This window comes from Galleria mellonella, unplaced genomic scaffold, assembly GCF_026898425.1.
Source record: "Galleria mellonella isolate WM207_F2 unplaced genomic scaffold, CSIRO_AGI_GalMel_v1 utg184, whole genome shotgun sequence".
Taxonomy (NCBI): domain Eukaryota; kingdom Metazoa; phylum Arthropoda; class Insecta; order Lepidoptera; family Pyralidae; genus Galleria; species Galleria mellonella.
The window spans coordinates 5,188,366-5,205,143 of record NW_026442025.1 but is presented as its reverse complement, the minus strand read 5'-3'; the positions used below and the strand labels follow the sequence as shown (position 1 = coordinate 5,205,143).

Genomic DNA, 16,778 nt, shown 5'->3' with positions numbered 1-16,778 from the left:
ATATTTTTGTGTCATTCTACCCCTATTATTTGTATTTAGTGTGTCATTTATACAATATGCAGTATATTAAAAAACCTAATATCCCCATAAAGCTGTTACAGTATCCGCGAATTGTAAACGAGGTAAAAGGTAATTCAAGTAACGGCATTAATCGAAAGAATTATAAATTCTTAACACATTCATAATACTTATTCATACATGTGTATTGGTGGTGAGATCTAAAAGAAATAATTGCATTATACAAATTAGTTACACAATTGTGAGTACTGCTAAAAAGCCTATGTTTAATATCTATATGCATGTATATGATAACACGAATCCTGTTTGCTACAGGACAGGCTCAGCCTAGTGTAGGAAGCAATGATACATTCTGTGCTAATACAAACATACTTTGTTAAATAAATAAATATATCTTACCTGATCTTAATTATAAATTTTACCAGAAATTTAAAAACGCTAATTAAGTTATTTTTAACGGTAAACAGACTAAAAATTGACGGTACTAAGAAAACTTTACCTCCTCTTTTCGTGGTGACTGTGCTATGACAAAACCCCCGCTCGAATCATAATCTAAAGAAACTGTAACTTCTTAACATAACAGAGACGTAAATTCAGGTTATATTTATGGATTATTTTCTGTTTAAAGGATGTCATTTTCCATTTTGTTTATAATTTAAAAGCGAAAATTTGTATAGATAGATACGTTTTTCATTCTTTCAAGAACTACAGTTTATGTCCTGATTCACGCGGGCGAGACCGCGGTATATAGCTAGTTATAAATAATATAAAAAAAAAAACATTTTAACATCTTCAGGAGCGCATGCACAGATGGAAGCAGATCGAGCGTTTGTGCGGCTTCAACATAATCAATAACAACGGCCTACAGTTCCTTGAAACAACCCTATATAGAAATATGAATGGACGCGCGCCCGGTAGTAGAGGTACGTTGTACACTATATAATTTGGGTCGGCAAAGGTGCACGTGACACCCCTAGTATTGCGGGTGTCTATAAACTACAGTGATCGTTTACCATCAGCAAACGTATGTCTGGATGTATAGACGGGCTGTATGCTTGTTTACCACCTTTGTTAAAGAAAAAGTTCTCTGAATATAGCTATTGTGATTTGGTGTAAAGAGCTGTAACATTGAAATATTAACTAATCCAATAGTGTTATTATTCCTAATATTACTCTAACCCTACTGCTACTTTTTTTCCTAGTCAATTAATGTAACCTATTTTTTTTAATGGGTGAAAATGGCATAGTAACCCCGTCTGCGCTATCGGTATACACTGACGGGGTACCAGTGAAAGGTGATAAGTGACGATGAAAAAGCAGGTCAGTTAGTCCGACGAATTCAACGATAAATTGGTCACGATAGTTTCCAGGGGGAACCGCGTGGAGGTCGACCTGATAGGGTATATTGATAGTAATGGGGACTAACCTCCTCATTACCAACAATCCTTTCCCCCCAATGTAATCTATTAAACGAAGTAGCACGTAAACACTAGTATGATTTTTTTTTATATGATAATGGAATGGTGCCTCGTCTGCGCTTGCGGGGTACCACTGAGGAGCGATAGGTGAGAATGAAAAGGCAAGTCAGTTAGCCCATCGTGATAAATTCATTTGGACTGTGCACGATGGTTTCCAGAGGAAACTGCAGACAGGTCGACCTGACAGGATGTATTGGTAGCAATAAGACTACAAGTCCCCATTACTAACAATCCCTTTTCCTACCAGTATGATATATTAGTAAGTTTTTGCGTTTGATTGCAGTGCGCATGAGCAGCTCACAAGACGATCTGAGCATCGGCGACGATGCGTCCCTGTGTGGCTCAGGTAAGCTGGACGACGCGTCCCTATATCACGAGCATATTGACTGAGCTATAAACAACTTGTACACAGTATCAGTAGGCCACTTAGTTATATGGTTTAGGAGAGCCAGAGGATCCTCATCAATAGCATTGATTAAAGTTAGAGTTTTAAAATTAAATAATATGATTATTTAGGTACAATTATGATAAATAAACATGCAACTCGACACTCTAAAACTAAGTAAGTCTATAACTAAATAATTTTTTTATTCTTTCGTGTCTCTTTCGAGTTTGGACTCAACGTAATATTTTTTAAAAGATAGAATATTGTGTATTTTAAACTGTATTATAATATTAGTTGATATAGTATTGAAATTACAGAGCATAGAGATATAACGGCAAAGTTCTCAGCAATGACAATTTTAAGTATCATTAATAAAGTTGTATTTTTTTAATATTTACTGTTTCCCATTTTTAATTTATATTTTACATTACAAATATTTAGACTTAAATATCAATATTTCTGTACATTGTTTCAAATATTTTTTACATATTATTAATATATTTTTAACTAAGTTGCCTACTGTTACATATTGGATACTGTGAAAATTCGTTAAACCTATAAATTTTCTTAAAAATATATTGTTATTTTTTCTCTAAGTAAATAAAAAAAAAAATAACGTGCCACAACTTATAATAAAATAGTATGTAACTGAATTACCAATTCTATTAAAAAATGTAGGAATTATACTTAATAAAATTTTTGATATTTTATTTTTATATAAAAGCAATAAAGCAAATTTTTTTTTTGGTATTTTAAACAATATATTTGTATAATTCATAATATATTATGTATAATTTGGAATGTTTAAGCAATTTAATTATTGTCTATAACATAGACAAGAACTTACTATGTTTGTAATTTTCGATAATTGTAAAACCATATTATAAAATTCCTGTTATACATGTATACAGTAAACTTAAATTATTTTTAAAATTTATTTTAAAAAATAAATATATTTTTTAAAAGTAATTTAAGTTTTTGATAATGTGATAATATCATAATTCATAAAGTGTAATTATGTATGCAATAAGTAACACGTTTCCTCTGGGATACTGGTGATACTGCATTAATGTAGCTTAATTTAATGTAGTTTAAGGATACTGTACGGTTTGGTTTTTTTTTTTAATTTAATAGCTAGTGTCTTATAAACCTTTGTTCAATTACTTCAGTAATTAGTTTATTAATTATATTTGTTTTGCTAACAGCTAAATAATATAAGCTTGTATTCTCAAATATATGTTCATGGTTCATTAAAACCTTACAGTTTTTACATTCATGACTTAATTAAATGAAAACACTAATTGTTCAAATATATTATATACTTTTTAAAATATCATTATACACGTATTATCTATTTTAAAGATGCCACAATTCCATTTCGAAATTGTTTTATTAGGGATATAATAAAACAAGGTTTTCCCTAGAGACTACAGTATGGGGTTCTTATAAAAGACAATATTAAGATTTCCTCAAGGTTTTTTTTTTGTATACAACTTAGAATGGCAAACAAGTTGACGGCCCACCTGATGGAAAGTGGTAACCGTCGCCTATAGACATGAGCAGTACCATGGACATAACAGAGTATACTCTTTCGCCCATGATGGACTCAGGTGTTATTCCTCTGTACCCTGTAAATTTACAGGTAGGCAATGACCGACCGAAAATTATACCCCTGGTGTTGCAGGCGTCCATGGACATGGTCAACAGTCACTGCCGTTTGCCATCAGACAGGCTGTAGGCTTGTTTGCCAACTTTGGAGTATAAAAAAAAAAGTTGTCTGGTCTTTCATCTCACTGAGTATCCTAGTTTGAGGAATGAACAATTAGTGTGTTTATATGGCACTTAATATTAAAGCTATACTTAATTAGTATGTAACTCTCAAGGCAATTTTATATTCGGATTGTTGATATAATTGTAACGGAACTCAATTAGTGATTAGAAATATTATATAATTGTGACCCTCTTTCGCCGTGTACAAGGCAGCTTCTGATTACATGAAGATGGAAAGACAATAATTAATATTTTAATAATAGTTATTTTTATATATTATCTCTAAATTTTAATATAACTAATAAATTATATGTATAATTGTACCGATGATTTCCTGGATGAGCGTATTTTTTTTTGATGGGTGAAAATGGTATGGTAACCCCGCCTGCGCTAACGGGATACGCTGGCGAAGCACCAGTGAAAGGTGATAGACGAGAATGAAAACAGGCCAGTTAGCCCATCATGATGAATTCGTCAGGAATTAACCATGATAGTTTCTAGGAAGAACCGCGAAGAGATCGACCTGGCTTGGTATATTGCTAGCAATGGGATTCTCAGTCTCCATTACTAACAATCCCTTTCCCCCCGGATGAGCGTATTAGGAGACTAAAGCTCACCCAACTGATGGAATAAATAATTATATTATTTTTGATACATAATATAAAGTAATAAATATGGGGATGGCCTGATTAACCCCTAAATAGAGATTTATTAATACCACAAAGGCCTTTGCCCAGAAGTGGGGCACGATATAAGATATAAGAGATTTCACATTATTGTGTCGAATGTTCGTGCATAGTTAGGTCTGATTATTTTGCGTTTTATTAATATTAATGAGTAGTTATGCAAATAACAACTATCTCCTTTATGATGTCCTTAACTTATAGACATAACATAATGTTAACTTCATTTTTGGTGGGAGTACAGACGGACTCTCATGATGGAAGAATTTGGGCCGAAAGATGTTTTCCAGCGTTTTCGAGGACGGCCATCTGACACGGCGTATCACACTTCGTCGGCATGATGTCTCAAGAATATATTATTAAATATGTATGTTAGGCTATGAAATATTTACCTATGGGCCTATTTTGTAAATAAAAAAATAGGAGATGACTAAGCTTGTTATTCAGAGAACAACTATCTCTTATGAACCATAAGACAGATGTTTTCTGCATAACTATCTCCAATTAGTCTATGCTATGTTTATTTATTCTTACGTCTACGTTCTACATCATAATTTCGTTTAGACTCTGGTTTTAGATGTGCCTTAAAAGACAGGTCCTATAGACAAGGCAAATATCTATATATATCTACAAATAAATACACATATAGTTTTGCCTCCTGTCGAGTGGGATAAGACATATCTCTTTATAATATAAAAGACATTTTAGTACCTATAATGATAAGTTATAATTTAAAGCAGGAAAACTGTACTGCTCAATTTTTTTATATTTTCAAAATAAATGTTATATTTTGTACTTAACATTTTAATTCATAACTATTTTTTATATATAAATTACTAATTTATAATAAAAATTAAGAATATATTGTCTTATTTTTTTATTATAAATGAGAATATTTTGCCTTCATTTGTTGTACTGTAAGTAAATATTATATATTTATTTCTTTCTTACATTACGTTTATTTGTAGTATTTTTCTTGATGGTTTAATAATTAATCTTTTATAGAATAATAGTTCTATCCATTTATGTATCTATTATCACATGAGGTGATAACAATTGCTGTAGCATGTAGCATCAAAACATAATCAAAGGGCAATGTCTTATTTATTATTTATTTTTTGATTCCACAAATTTTGATAGACATCTTTGATTGAATAGAATAATCTCTTAATCGACGATTAACCACCAATACCTCATAAATAACAGAAAGTAGTTGTAAAATTTTTGTAATTTAATTATCTTATTTTTTAATATTGCATAAAGAAATAATCTTAACATTAATATATATTAAGAGTTGATAGTAAAATCAACTTACGAACTTTGTTGTTATATCGTATTTGGTATAAATTTAAAATTTTATATTTTCTGGGTCTCCTGTAAAGTTTTGTCCATATAAGTTAAGTGTTCTCCGTGGTTAACCGTCGTGATGATTTTACAGTTCCTGATTCAGATCTGAAGGACTATTTTCAGTTTATTTATATAAGTTTCTATTTATTATTTTGTTGTAACACATAAACAAGATAATCTCCTATGTAATTTTAATTATACTTTAATTTAATAAATGTTTTATGGAAGGTTATTTGCTATCACAATCGATAGGAAGCTTTCATGCATTTGTATTTGTCTATTGTTGAGTATTTTGCCATTATATTATTTGAGTATTGGCATTGGAATGGTCAGACCTTTTTTTTTTTTATTAGATATACAAGAATTTTGTACTACCTTTTTCAGTTAGACTTTATTTTATTCACCCTTTACCAGGCTCGAATTTGTCATATTAATTATGTAATTATTACTACTAATAACTACAGATTAGCGCCATCTTGTGTCAATAGTATTATCTATTGTAATATTAGACATTAATATACAATTAAATTCAATTGTCTATTACAAAGTTTTGTGCCAATATTCAAAATAATTTTAAATGTTCTAGATTCATAAAATTATTTAGAACAACACAATATTAAAAAAAAAACAAAAATTAAATGTATGATAAAGCATGTATGAAATAATTTTATAAGAGTTTAATTTTGAAAAATTTAAACAAACAATTTTAAGTACATATACTGTTCGTTGTGCACGTTCCATTCACTATAGTTTTGTAAATATATGTATTATTAATATTTTTCTTTTATTGGTGTGGGCTTTTTATCATTTCTTCTAATATTTGTGCATGTTTTACAATTAAATATAAATAGTAGATAAAGTAAAATCCAATTGAAACTAATTAATAAACACTTTTGGTTGTTGCACGCATTTATAAGTATTTCTTCATACGATAAGCTTTATTAGTCCAAATTGACTGTATAGAAGAATTTCTATTTAAAAATGTATAAAAACATTGCATATAAAAAATCTATGTTCGATTTAAAAAAAAAATTGCATAATACACGAACAGCTTTCATTAAATCATTTTTAAGTTCAAAAGTGTTGAGACTTCTATGAATTACTTTACACATTGTATAAAGAAAAAAATAATTATATTTTCTTTGCACGTTTGAAAGCCTTTTACGATTGTGATTTTGTTTTATTTTGCATTACTTTCCCAAATGCCACCAATCCTTAGTGTTGCAAGGATTTTACCTTGGATTTGATTCCAGTGTTAATATGGCAACAGTGATGACACGACTGAGGTAAGATAATTTAGTTAGATTTGCATCATTTATCAACTAACATTCACCATATATGCTTATACATAATCTTTTCTTTTATTCGGGATAAAAATATGTGTAGATTATTTCATACATGCTTATGATAAGTTCATAAAACTTTCCTAAAGAGAATTCAGAAACGAATCCATTTGTAATTATATTTACACTATCACATACATAAAAAAGAATGAGATGGCATGACTGGCGTCTCATTCTTGTAAGGCCATTACAGCTCAGAATCGCATAGTCTCGATTCGTCAAAATTTATTTGAAGTTACTCGTTACTTGAATGTAAGAAACAATTTCAGTCGCAGACAACTTCGGATGGAGGGAAGATTCATCAGGCAGTGAGGATCCTGACCCACCACATTATCCATTGGACTTGAGACTCGCTGAAGCAAGGTGATTATGTTGATTGATTGTATGTTTGTATTTGTCACTAATTCAAAGAGTGTTTCTGTTATAATTTCAATAAAACTTGGCTTAACTTTTCGTTAAGTTCTATTTAAACTGGCTTTAGCTCCGTGAGATACACACACTATCGTATTTATTTATTATTTACTTGAAACGTGGAATACATGGTGATATATAAATATAAAAAACATAAGTACATGTTTTATGTAACAGTTGGAATCCTTAATACTATTTTTTTTATTTTTATAATATTATGTTATTTCAATATGTCAGTGTTAATTTAATTATTTATTTGCTCCATTAAATTTATTAACATTTTAATATACATTTTACTACAAAATGACATGTGAATTAATTAATTCCAAGAACTCTCCTCACTGCACTGTTTGGGTTTTCGTACATCTACTTGATGACTGTACGATACATTTTTGTTCTACAGATAAACATTTTATGATGAACATAAAATGGCAAACAAGGCTGCCGGTAGATACGTTTTCGTCACGTGCATGAAAAACAACATGTCGTAAGGCTCTTTTCCTGTATCAAATTTATCTCATGCGTGCAGTTGCGAAAACAATAGCGAGAACATAAATATAATCATGTGCAATTTATTTAGATTACAGTTAGAAGAGCGGCTCGCGCAGGAGGCGCGAGAGAGACGGCTAGACGAGAAGCGGGACGACAAGAAAGTGTCCACCGAGGAGTTGCGAATGAAGAGCACCATAAATGATGTGAGGAAAAGTCCAGTCGATGACAGGCGGAGGGACCAGGTGCATTTTGTGCTCGGCGGGGACAAGTGAGTCAACGATAGTTTTTTATATTACATTTCTACAAAACGTATATCATATATTATTGATATCCCTCTCTCCCTCTCCCTCACACACACACACACACAGAGAGAGAGAGAGAGAGAGAGAGATACATACACACACACAGAGAGAGAGAGAGAGAGAGATACACAACACACAAGCTCAATTTTACATATAATACATAGCATGTATTTAATAACAGGGTCTTCTCTTCGCCCGCCGCCCATACATCATGTGTGGGCGGGCGAGGTAGGGGCGTACTCCATTACCCTGGCTTCTACTCCGGAGGCGACGACCTCCGGGTCGCTGGATTTGCAGCCGGCATACACTGTTGGTCTATCTATGCCGGCGTGGTGTTATTATCTCAATAATAGTTTTTCCAAGTTTGAAATTATAGATGGCGCTGTGTAATATGTACAATTTTATGCTTGCCAGTGTGAACTGGACGGGCGAGGAGTTGACGCGGGCCGTCCACTCTCAATCGCAGCCGCACCTGCGTGCATCAATGCGCGCGGCGGCGGCGGCAGGGGGCGCGGGGGGCGCGGGCGGGCCGCTGCCGCCGCCGCGGCGGCCGCTGTCGTCGGGCGCCATCGTGCGCTCGCGCAGCACCGACGTAGTTGCACTGGCCGACGACCCGCGCCCTCCGCCACGCCATCCCTTCGCCAAGCAGAAGACGCTCGCGGAAGGTAATACGCACACTCACATTGGAAACTTGATTACTCTTTTCAATGCTTCCGTTCACTTGGATTCAGAGTAGACCAGAGGGAGACTTTGTACAAAAGTCGTTTGTTCGGCACCTCTGCCCCATTTGTTTCTATCGTGAAGCTGTTGTGTTTGCATGACTGTATTTCGGTTTAAAGGAATATGGCAGTGAATTAACAGGGTACAGGGGATCATCTTAGTCCTCAGGAATAACAACGCATGGCAGGTATTATGGGCGAAACAGTATACTCTGTTATGTCCATGGTACTGCTCATGTCTATAGACGATGGTTACCACTTTCCATCAGGTGGGCCGTCAGCTTGTTTGCCATTCTAAGTTGCATAAAAAAGGGTAATTTTTTTTTTTATTAAATCCACGGGTGATAATCCTACTTCTTACTAGTAATAAAATAGTAATAAAGTAATAAGATTTTGTAAAGGTATTTGTATTCCAATCACGTATAAACAAAATGGATTTGAACTAAATTTGGTACACGTGTATGTTATATCTCAATTCAACATATAGAATATTTTATATATAGGTTCTTGCAGGCAACATAATAGCCGGCATACATATTTTTATATAGCTTGCACTTTTTTATTATAACTATGTATTTTTATTATTTTTTTATACGTGAATTCTATGACTGAATATGGCAGACAAGCGTCCTACTATGACAACTATATGTACATGCTACAAAAAATCCATAGAATCTATAGGACCAACATAAGAGTAAAGCCTACATTATAAGAGGAAGGGATTGTTAGTAATGGGAAGGTTAGTCCCCATTCCTATCATTAAACTGTATCGGGTTGACCTCCACGCGGTTTCCCCTGGAAACCATCGTGACTATATCATTGAATACGTCATAATGGGCTAACTGACTTGCCCTTTCATCCTCACTTATCATCCCTCACTGATATCCCGCCAGTGTATACCGATAGCGCAGGCAGGGTTATCATTCCATTATCATCTATTAAAAAAAAACCCCTACATTATATAGTCTACTATTGTACATGTAACGTAACAAAAAAAATACAATTAAAGTTCCTGCTTTTAAAACCAACTATATGCTGTCCTACAGGTCAAATCCACTCGGACGCTCCGACCCCAACAAGCAACACGCCGCCCGAAGAGGAGTCCACCGATTCCTCGCTAATGGACGACGAGAACGTGCCAAAAGCTAGGAAGCGACGCATTCATCTCCCGTTCGGTAAAAAGGCTAAAACGCCCGCGTGACGTCGCTGCCGCCAGGAGCTGCGATCGCTCTGCCCGCAACTGCTTTCTAGCCGCGGCGTCTATCAAGTGAATGCACAATAAGTGTCGATTGCAACAGTCGTGTCGTAGCATTTTACATTGATATTAATATTTAAATAGATTAACGCCCTTATTCCTAAAAAATAAAACGCCCTCAGATACAGTTTGCCTATTATATATAGGGTTTTGTAATTTTCTTTCAAATCAACAAAAAAGGTTATTAGATGTTTCACGTTTTTATGAATAAGGAGCAATGTCGTTTTTATTTTGTTTTTGTACAATTGTACGCATTAATTGATATAGTTAATTATAACAAATTACTATTATTTATACAACAATAAACTTGTCTATTCAGTAACAAATAGCTCGCTGGTTCTACATTATTATTTTGTATGGCTATATTTTACATGGCTCATAAATAAGGAATGAGGACTTCTACCGGAATCTGTAACTAGTCGGGCAACACTGAAGGCGAGTACCGTATATTAGTTAACAATATCAATTATAATTATTTAAATTGAGAATAAAATTAATAATATATTGTTTAACATAGCTCAAGTTGCCAATCGCAAAATTTATGTGATATTATAGTAGTTTTCCATCACTGGTATGGTAGCTTGTTTTAAAAAAAGGCTCGTATTTTTCTGATTTCTTAAACATAAATTTTTAGTATTATCTGCTGTTTTTAAAGATTCTGAACTCTAAGTATCAGATTGCCTCGGTGCAATCCTTTCTATATATATATATATATTACGTATTATTTGCACGTTTAATAAAATGCTTAGTCATGACTGTTCGGTGATCAATTATGGCTGAGCCATACAATTGTCATGTCGAATTGCAATCAATAAATTCATATTTGTAAAACAATGTAATTATATAAGACTACATATATGACATCGTATGTCTTCCTCATAGTTAAATTTATAAAAAAAAGTTTTTTTTCATAACCCGGTTTTTGATTGTGTGTAGTTCGTGCTGGCAACATTTTATTCATTGACTGAATAATTTATTTCGATTTTTTATAACGTTCAGATAAACAAGGCAATTTTAACCCTTCTTTGCATAATGGTGGAAATTTCCATCATAACATTGAATGCCCAAAAATTATATAAAAGAACAAGTTCACTGTAAGTTGATCGTGTTTGGATACCTTTTTAATGTCCATTGCAGAAAAAAAAAACATAGCTATAAAATTAATTTTTTTAACCATTTTTCCTTTAATTTTGAACATGAATGATATCACCTTGATTTATTACATCAATATAAAAAAATCATGCAAAGAAGGGTTAATATTATTATTTACAGGCGATTTGATTTGCCTACTGTTTTTAATGTATCAACAACACAAGTTGATTTCTGTATGAAGATATCCTAGGAATTCCATACTTTATTTCTATTTAGAACTTCATATATTGAAATATTACACCTAATATGTGTATTATTGTTTTTATTTTCATCGAGTACTAGACTTAATACAAATTGGCAACATATTGCCTGCTTCCATTGGCATCAATTATCAAATATTATATATAAAATATTTATCAAAAACATCAATGAATAGATAAATAATAAAAATACAGGGGGATTAGTGTCACTACAAAAAAAGGTATGTTTATACATACTTTTTTAATTAAGTGTATATAGTGGACAGCTCCATAAGGAATTGGGATAATTCGACTTTGATATGCATCTCATTTGTCCCAATTGAAAGTAAAATAAAACTGTGGAACTTTTGGAGTATTCCAACCTTCTTATTCATAACTAAAACGTTCTACAAGCCGACATTAACTATTAAGATGTTTTGTCATCGTCTTTCATATTGAGAAATTAGTGCAAATGAAAAGGACAAAATTCTTTAATAGCTAAGCTTATAAAGGTTTGACGTTATAAATAAGGACTTATATATACTTTATAGTAATATATAGTCATGTAATAACGATGTCCTGTTTCAATTTGAGCAATTACGATTACATATGAAAATGTATTAGATGTATTATTTGCGATAATAGATTTATATACTATTTCCCCAATGTATATATATATATATATATATATATATATATATATATATATATATATATATATATATTTGTAGTTACGTATCTTTGTACATAAAAGTAATTGTCGCAAAGGGCTTCGAGCCAGACAATTGTGACTTCTGTCATGATTTATCGACAGAGGTAATAACGTATGGGTGGCCCCAATATATACAATGAAACGCTGTCAATTTGGAATGTTGTCTATTGAAATCCATTTCCTAAATTAACAATGTTATCCTTTACATCCCAATTTTAACTAAAGTATAACTATATTATATAATTTGGTATGAAATACCAGTATTTAATTTTTATTTGATATGACTGCCCATGCTTTCATGTATGTCATATGTGGATCATTGTATATCATATCATTTCTATGATATATCTATTATATGTATATCAATTTCATTACTTATGAGTATGAGATACAAGCCTACATTAAGAGGTCGTCTACACTAAGAATCGAGAAAGTCCTGATTTCCTATCAAATTTTTGTTACTAGCCTGCGGGAATATCTGCAGTTTCGCTTCTGGTACTATTATATCTTATTGCCATGAAATTTTTGGAAATACCCAAATAATAATAAATAATGAATATTGAATAATAAAGTAGGTACTTTTTATTTGGCGGGAGATTGCGACGTTATTCTTGAGCAAAGGAAGTTTGTTATTATTGCCTCAAATGTATTATTCAGCTATGGCAACCCTAAGCATACGTCAAATCAACTCGAAAGTATTAAGGTTGTACAACCCTAATATTTTAATTTGCCTCGATTTCAAGTTGACGTAGGAAAAACGTTGACATGTGACTTACAGTTATTATTTTTGCGCTATTAAATTATGAACACTCTGGAAACATAGAGAAAATAACAATAATTGTAACTTAGATTATTTCTAGTGAGTGTTCATAATGACGTGTGTTTATGTAGCTCGTTTTTTATTCACTTGTTTGGTTTGATGTGTTGTATAGGTATTATTATTATTAAAAAAAAAAAAATAGCTATAAGTCACTTGTGGTAGAAATTAAACGTTGTCCTACACATGGGAATCCTACTTTTACCCCGGTAAAAAAATCCTTTGTCTCGACTTTCTATGTTTTTAAGAGCGTTTACCGTTTACTTACCGAAGTGTGGCGACGTCATAATTATATATAAATTTTTAAAAATAATTTATCATTTTTTAATATTTTTTATTATTTTCTTAAGTGTTTTGCTAGCGAACTAAAACGTGAATTATTATCTTGCCTTTCCCCATTTATTTAGAGTGGGCGCAGTATGTCTTCTTCTTCCACAAAGCCCTGTCAGTTGTCATTTCCGAGCTCACTGCTCTTTTATCCATATCATCTTTTACACAGTCCTTCCACCCTTTTTTTCCAGTTGTCCCCTGCCTTTACATCCATCCACTTTCATAACTGTTTCTTTGAAACATGGCTTTCGTTTCTGCGCATAGCATGACCATACCAAGATACTCTATTACTTCGCAACTTCTCCGTTGCGAATTAAAACAGTAATTATATCTAACATGAAAAATTTTATACCTCATTATATTTTGCGTTTAACAAAATACATATTTGCCATCAAAATTTAAATTTTCAATGACAGCTTAATAAGAATATTATTGCTTGATTAACGTATTAATTCACTAGTAGAAGACATTTTAAATAACAATCAATCAGAAACATTGAAAAATGTTAAAAAAGAATTCAATTGTCTTTGAAAATTATTTATAATTGACGACGTTTCCATAGTTCGTTATGAACGCTCTTAAGGCGGGAGTTAATCCTCATATATTTAAAGTCCGGTAAAAAAAACCTCTAAATTTGTACACGTATACGTGTTGTGCGAATAAGTGGCTGATATAGAGGAAAGTTTGCTTTTACCGTGTAACCGCGGTCTATCGTTTATAATGGTCGCCGAATCGCGTCATTCCCTGACCTTAGTATAGCGATATTGTTCTTAGCTGTACGTAGATTAATTTAAGGCAATTTTGGTGCTAAATTAACATTTTCAGACTGAGACAGTGCACGGCTCAAAGTTTTATAGAAATATTGATTTTTCATTAATTTACTGTTGTTATTATGAAAAGGTTTGTCTTTCATCGTCCACGGATTTATCATAAATCCGCAGTTGAAATTGTAAGTTAAGCTATGTATTCACTAGGTTATGATTGAGGCAACACATTATATTTATTTAGTATTGTGGAATTGCCATAAGTCAAAAATCCCTAAAGAAAATAAAATCATCAACAAACATTATTTTATGATATATTTACCCTTGTCTAAGGGAGGTTCATTTTTTCTAGATAGCAGAGATTTGCATCGTTGTTGCGCATCACCTAATGAATACATACAATGCTTAGTATATAATTGAATATCAACTTGTAAATTATGGATAAACCTTAAAAATAATTGTTGTATAATTGTGATCATTCGATAAGCTGCCATATTTAAAAGCTGCATTAGAGTGGTTGTGGCACTTAGATTTTTTGGTATTTGTTCAATAAGCTTAAGCACCTATTCAGTGTTAAAGAGAAAAAAATCTAGAAACCGGTTACGTCAATGCAATCGAGCGTAAGAATGCATGCACTTAATCGAAATTATTAGTGTAATAGTGAAATGCCTACATTATTTATTGAGTACAAAAAGAAATATTGACATGTTGAAATGTCAGGTTATTTGTAATGAATTATAGAAAAAATGTAAATGATCTACTTTGTGAAAGTTTTTATAATCCATAAACAAAATATCTTGTCCAGATTTAAACTTGGTCAAACGTCAAAAGATGTCGCTTTTCAAACGAAAGCAATAATCTTTTCACACATATTTGAAAAGAGAAAACATTAATCCCGATAGTTCGTAATACAGTAATCTCCTGATTACTTGGTATTTTTAGAAACGAAGATAACTTTATTGTGATTATTTAGCGACTTCTTATTTACATATATATTATGTATATAAGTTATCAAATATAATTCTAAAGATATTTTGTCAAAACTTACTAATCTTTATCTTTAGCTTGTGATCGTCTTATTTGTATATACACCTACCTACTTAGTAATTTGTTATAAATGTAAGCGTAAAAATTATTAATTCGAAATATGAGGACGATCTATGTTGAACAGTGGTTGTGATGAATTAATTTATTATAAATAAACTTTGTCAAGTTGAATGGATTTGATGTTGGTACATATATATATATGGATATATGGATATGGTCTCAATGGTCTATATAAGAGTAATAATTATAACCTACTCCATGCTGGTAAACCTTCTGATTACAACTAGTAAAAATTAAATACGTCACAAAGTAGATCTTTATTTTAGATATTATACTATAGAATTTTTTTTCACAACTGTATATTTTATGAACAGATCTGACCGCGTAATGTTAAAAAGACAAATCGTGATACCTAAATATATTGTTACATCTTTGAAAATTAATAAAGTGATCTTACGAATCTGTTTTTTTTTTTCGATATTTATTTGTCGATTACTCAGGATTAATTTGGTACACAGTGCTTATGCGACAGTGGGACGGCGTCCATTCTAGTAATTTTTTCTTAAAATTAAAATTTCAGTTATATATCACAGTGAAATCTTTACGATTAAGACAAACAGGAACCAAATTTCTAATAGATTTAGAACTTATTGAAAATCTATCTCCTTATTCATAAAAACTAAAATCTACAAACCTATTTTGACTATTGTTTTGTCACTTTCTTTTAAATTGAGCAAAGTGCAAGAGAAAAAGAAAATACTTTAATAATTAGGTTTATTATATATTATAAATACGTTTTTGGCACTGTTATGAATAAGGGGATTAGTTTATAATGGTTCATAAAGTAGCAATTTCACAAAACTATCAAATTAAAATATATTGATAAGTTCAGCTTCAGAATCGAGTCCAATAAATATTTGCTTACTGATGAGACTCCTAGCTACTAAGTATGGATTTAGTACACAGTGACTACAAGTATTACTCTTAATGTTTGTACTAACTTCAAATGGATAAGAATAAAATACTGGGCAGAAGTGACTCTCATATATGTTTATGAATACGATAATGCCGCCAAAATTCTCCCTTCAGTCCTTTAGACCTCGTAAATGTAATGTGTATGTAGTAAAATTTTTGTTCCTTTACATTATACTAAATTATACATGCAACACAGTTTATGTAGAAAGTATGCAAGCAGGTTGTTAGAGTAGGCAGGATTTGATAGTTATATGGCCGTATAACATTTTCTATACATTAGCCTAAAAAAAATAGCAACTGATGGCGTATCTTTCGTCTTCTTTTTACTAATTATATTTGCATAAGAAGAAATGAGACCACTATGATTTAGTTTTTATCATTCCTTCTATGTAATTCCTTGTTTTTAGTCATAAACTGGATTTTGGCATAAATTTACAAATTAAAATATTAGATTAAGAGATAACTAGAGAAAAGGAAACAGTCAGTTATAACTAGAAATTTTTCTAGTAAATATATTACAATATGGTCCTTATGTTCTTTATAACATCGCATAGGGCAACACTCAGACTACCTAGATATCTTTTTAAAAATAAAGGTCT

General features: G+C 31.7%; 1 protein-coding gene across 3 annotated transcripts in view; it reads left to right on the top strand.

Annotated features, from left to right (window-relative positions):
• Positions 1-15,664, top strand: part of LOC113512181 (stromal interaction molecule homolog) — a 63,199-nt gene extending 47,535 nt beyond the window's left edge. For all 3 annotated transcript variants that reach the window (XM_052893914.1, XM_052893913.1, XM_052893912.1), the window contains 6 exons: positions 815-941; positions 1,780-1,842; positions 7,294-7,387; positions 8,016-8,195; positions 8,644-8,894; positions 9,995-15,664. In XM_052893914.1, the coding sequence (XP_052749874.1) occupies positions 815-941; positions 1,780-1,842; positions 7,294-7,387; positions 8,016-8,195; positions 8,644-8,894; positions 9,995-10,149 (870 nt within the window). In that variant the 3' untranslated portion in view covers positions 10,150-15,664. The remainder of the gene's footprint in view (positions 1-814; positions 942-1,779; positions 1,843-7,293; positions 7,388-8,015; positions 8,196-8,643; positions 8,895-9,994) is intronic.
• The last annotated feature ends 1,114 nt before the right edge of the window (positions 15,665-16,778 follow it).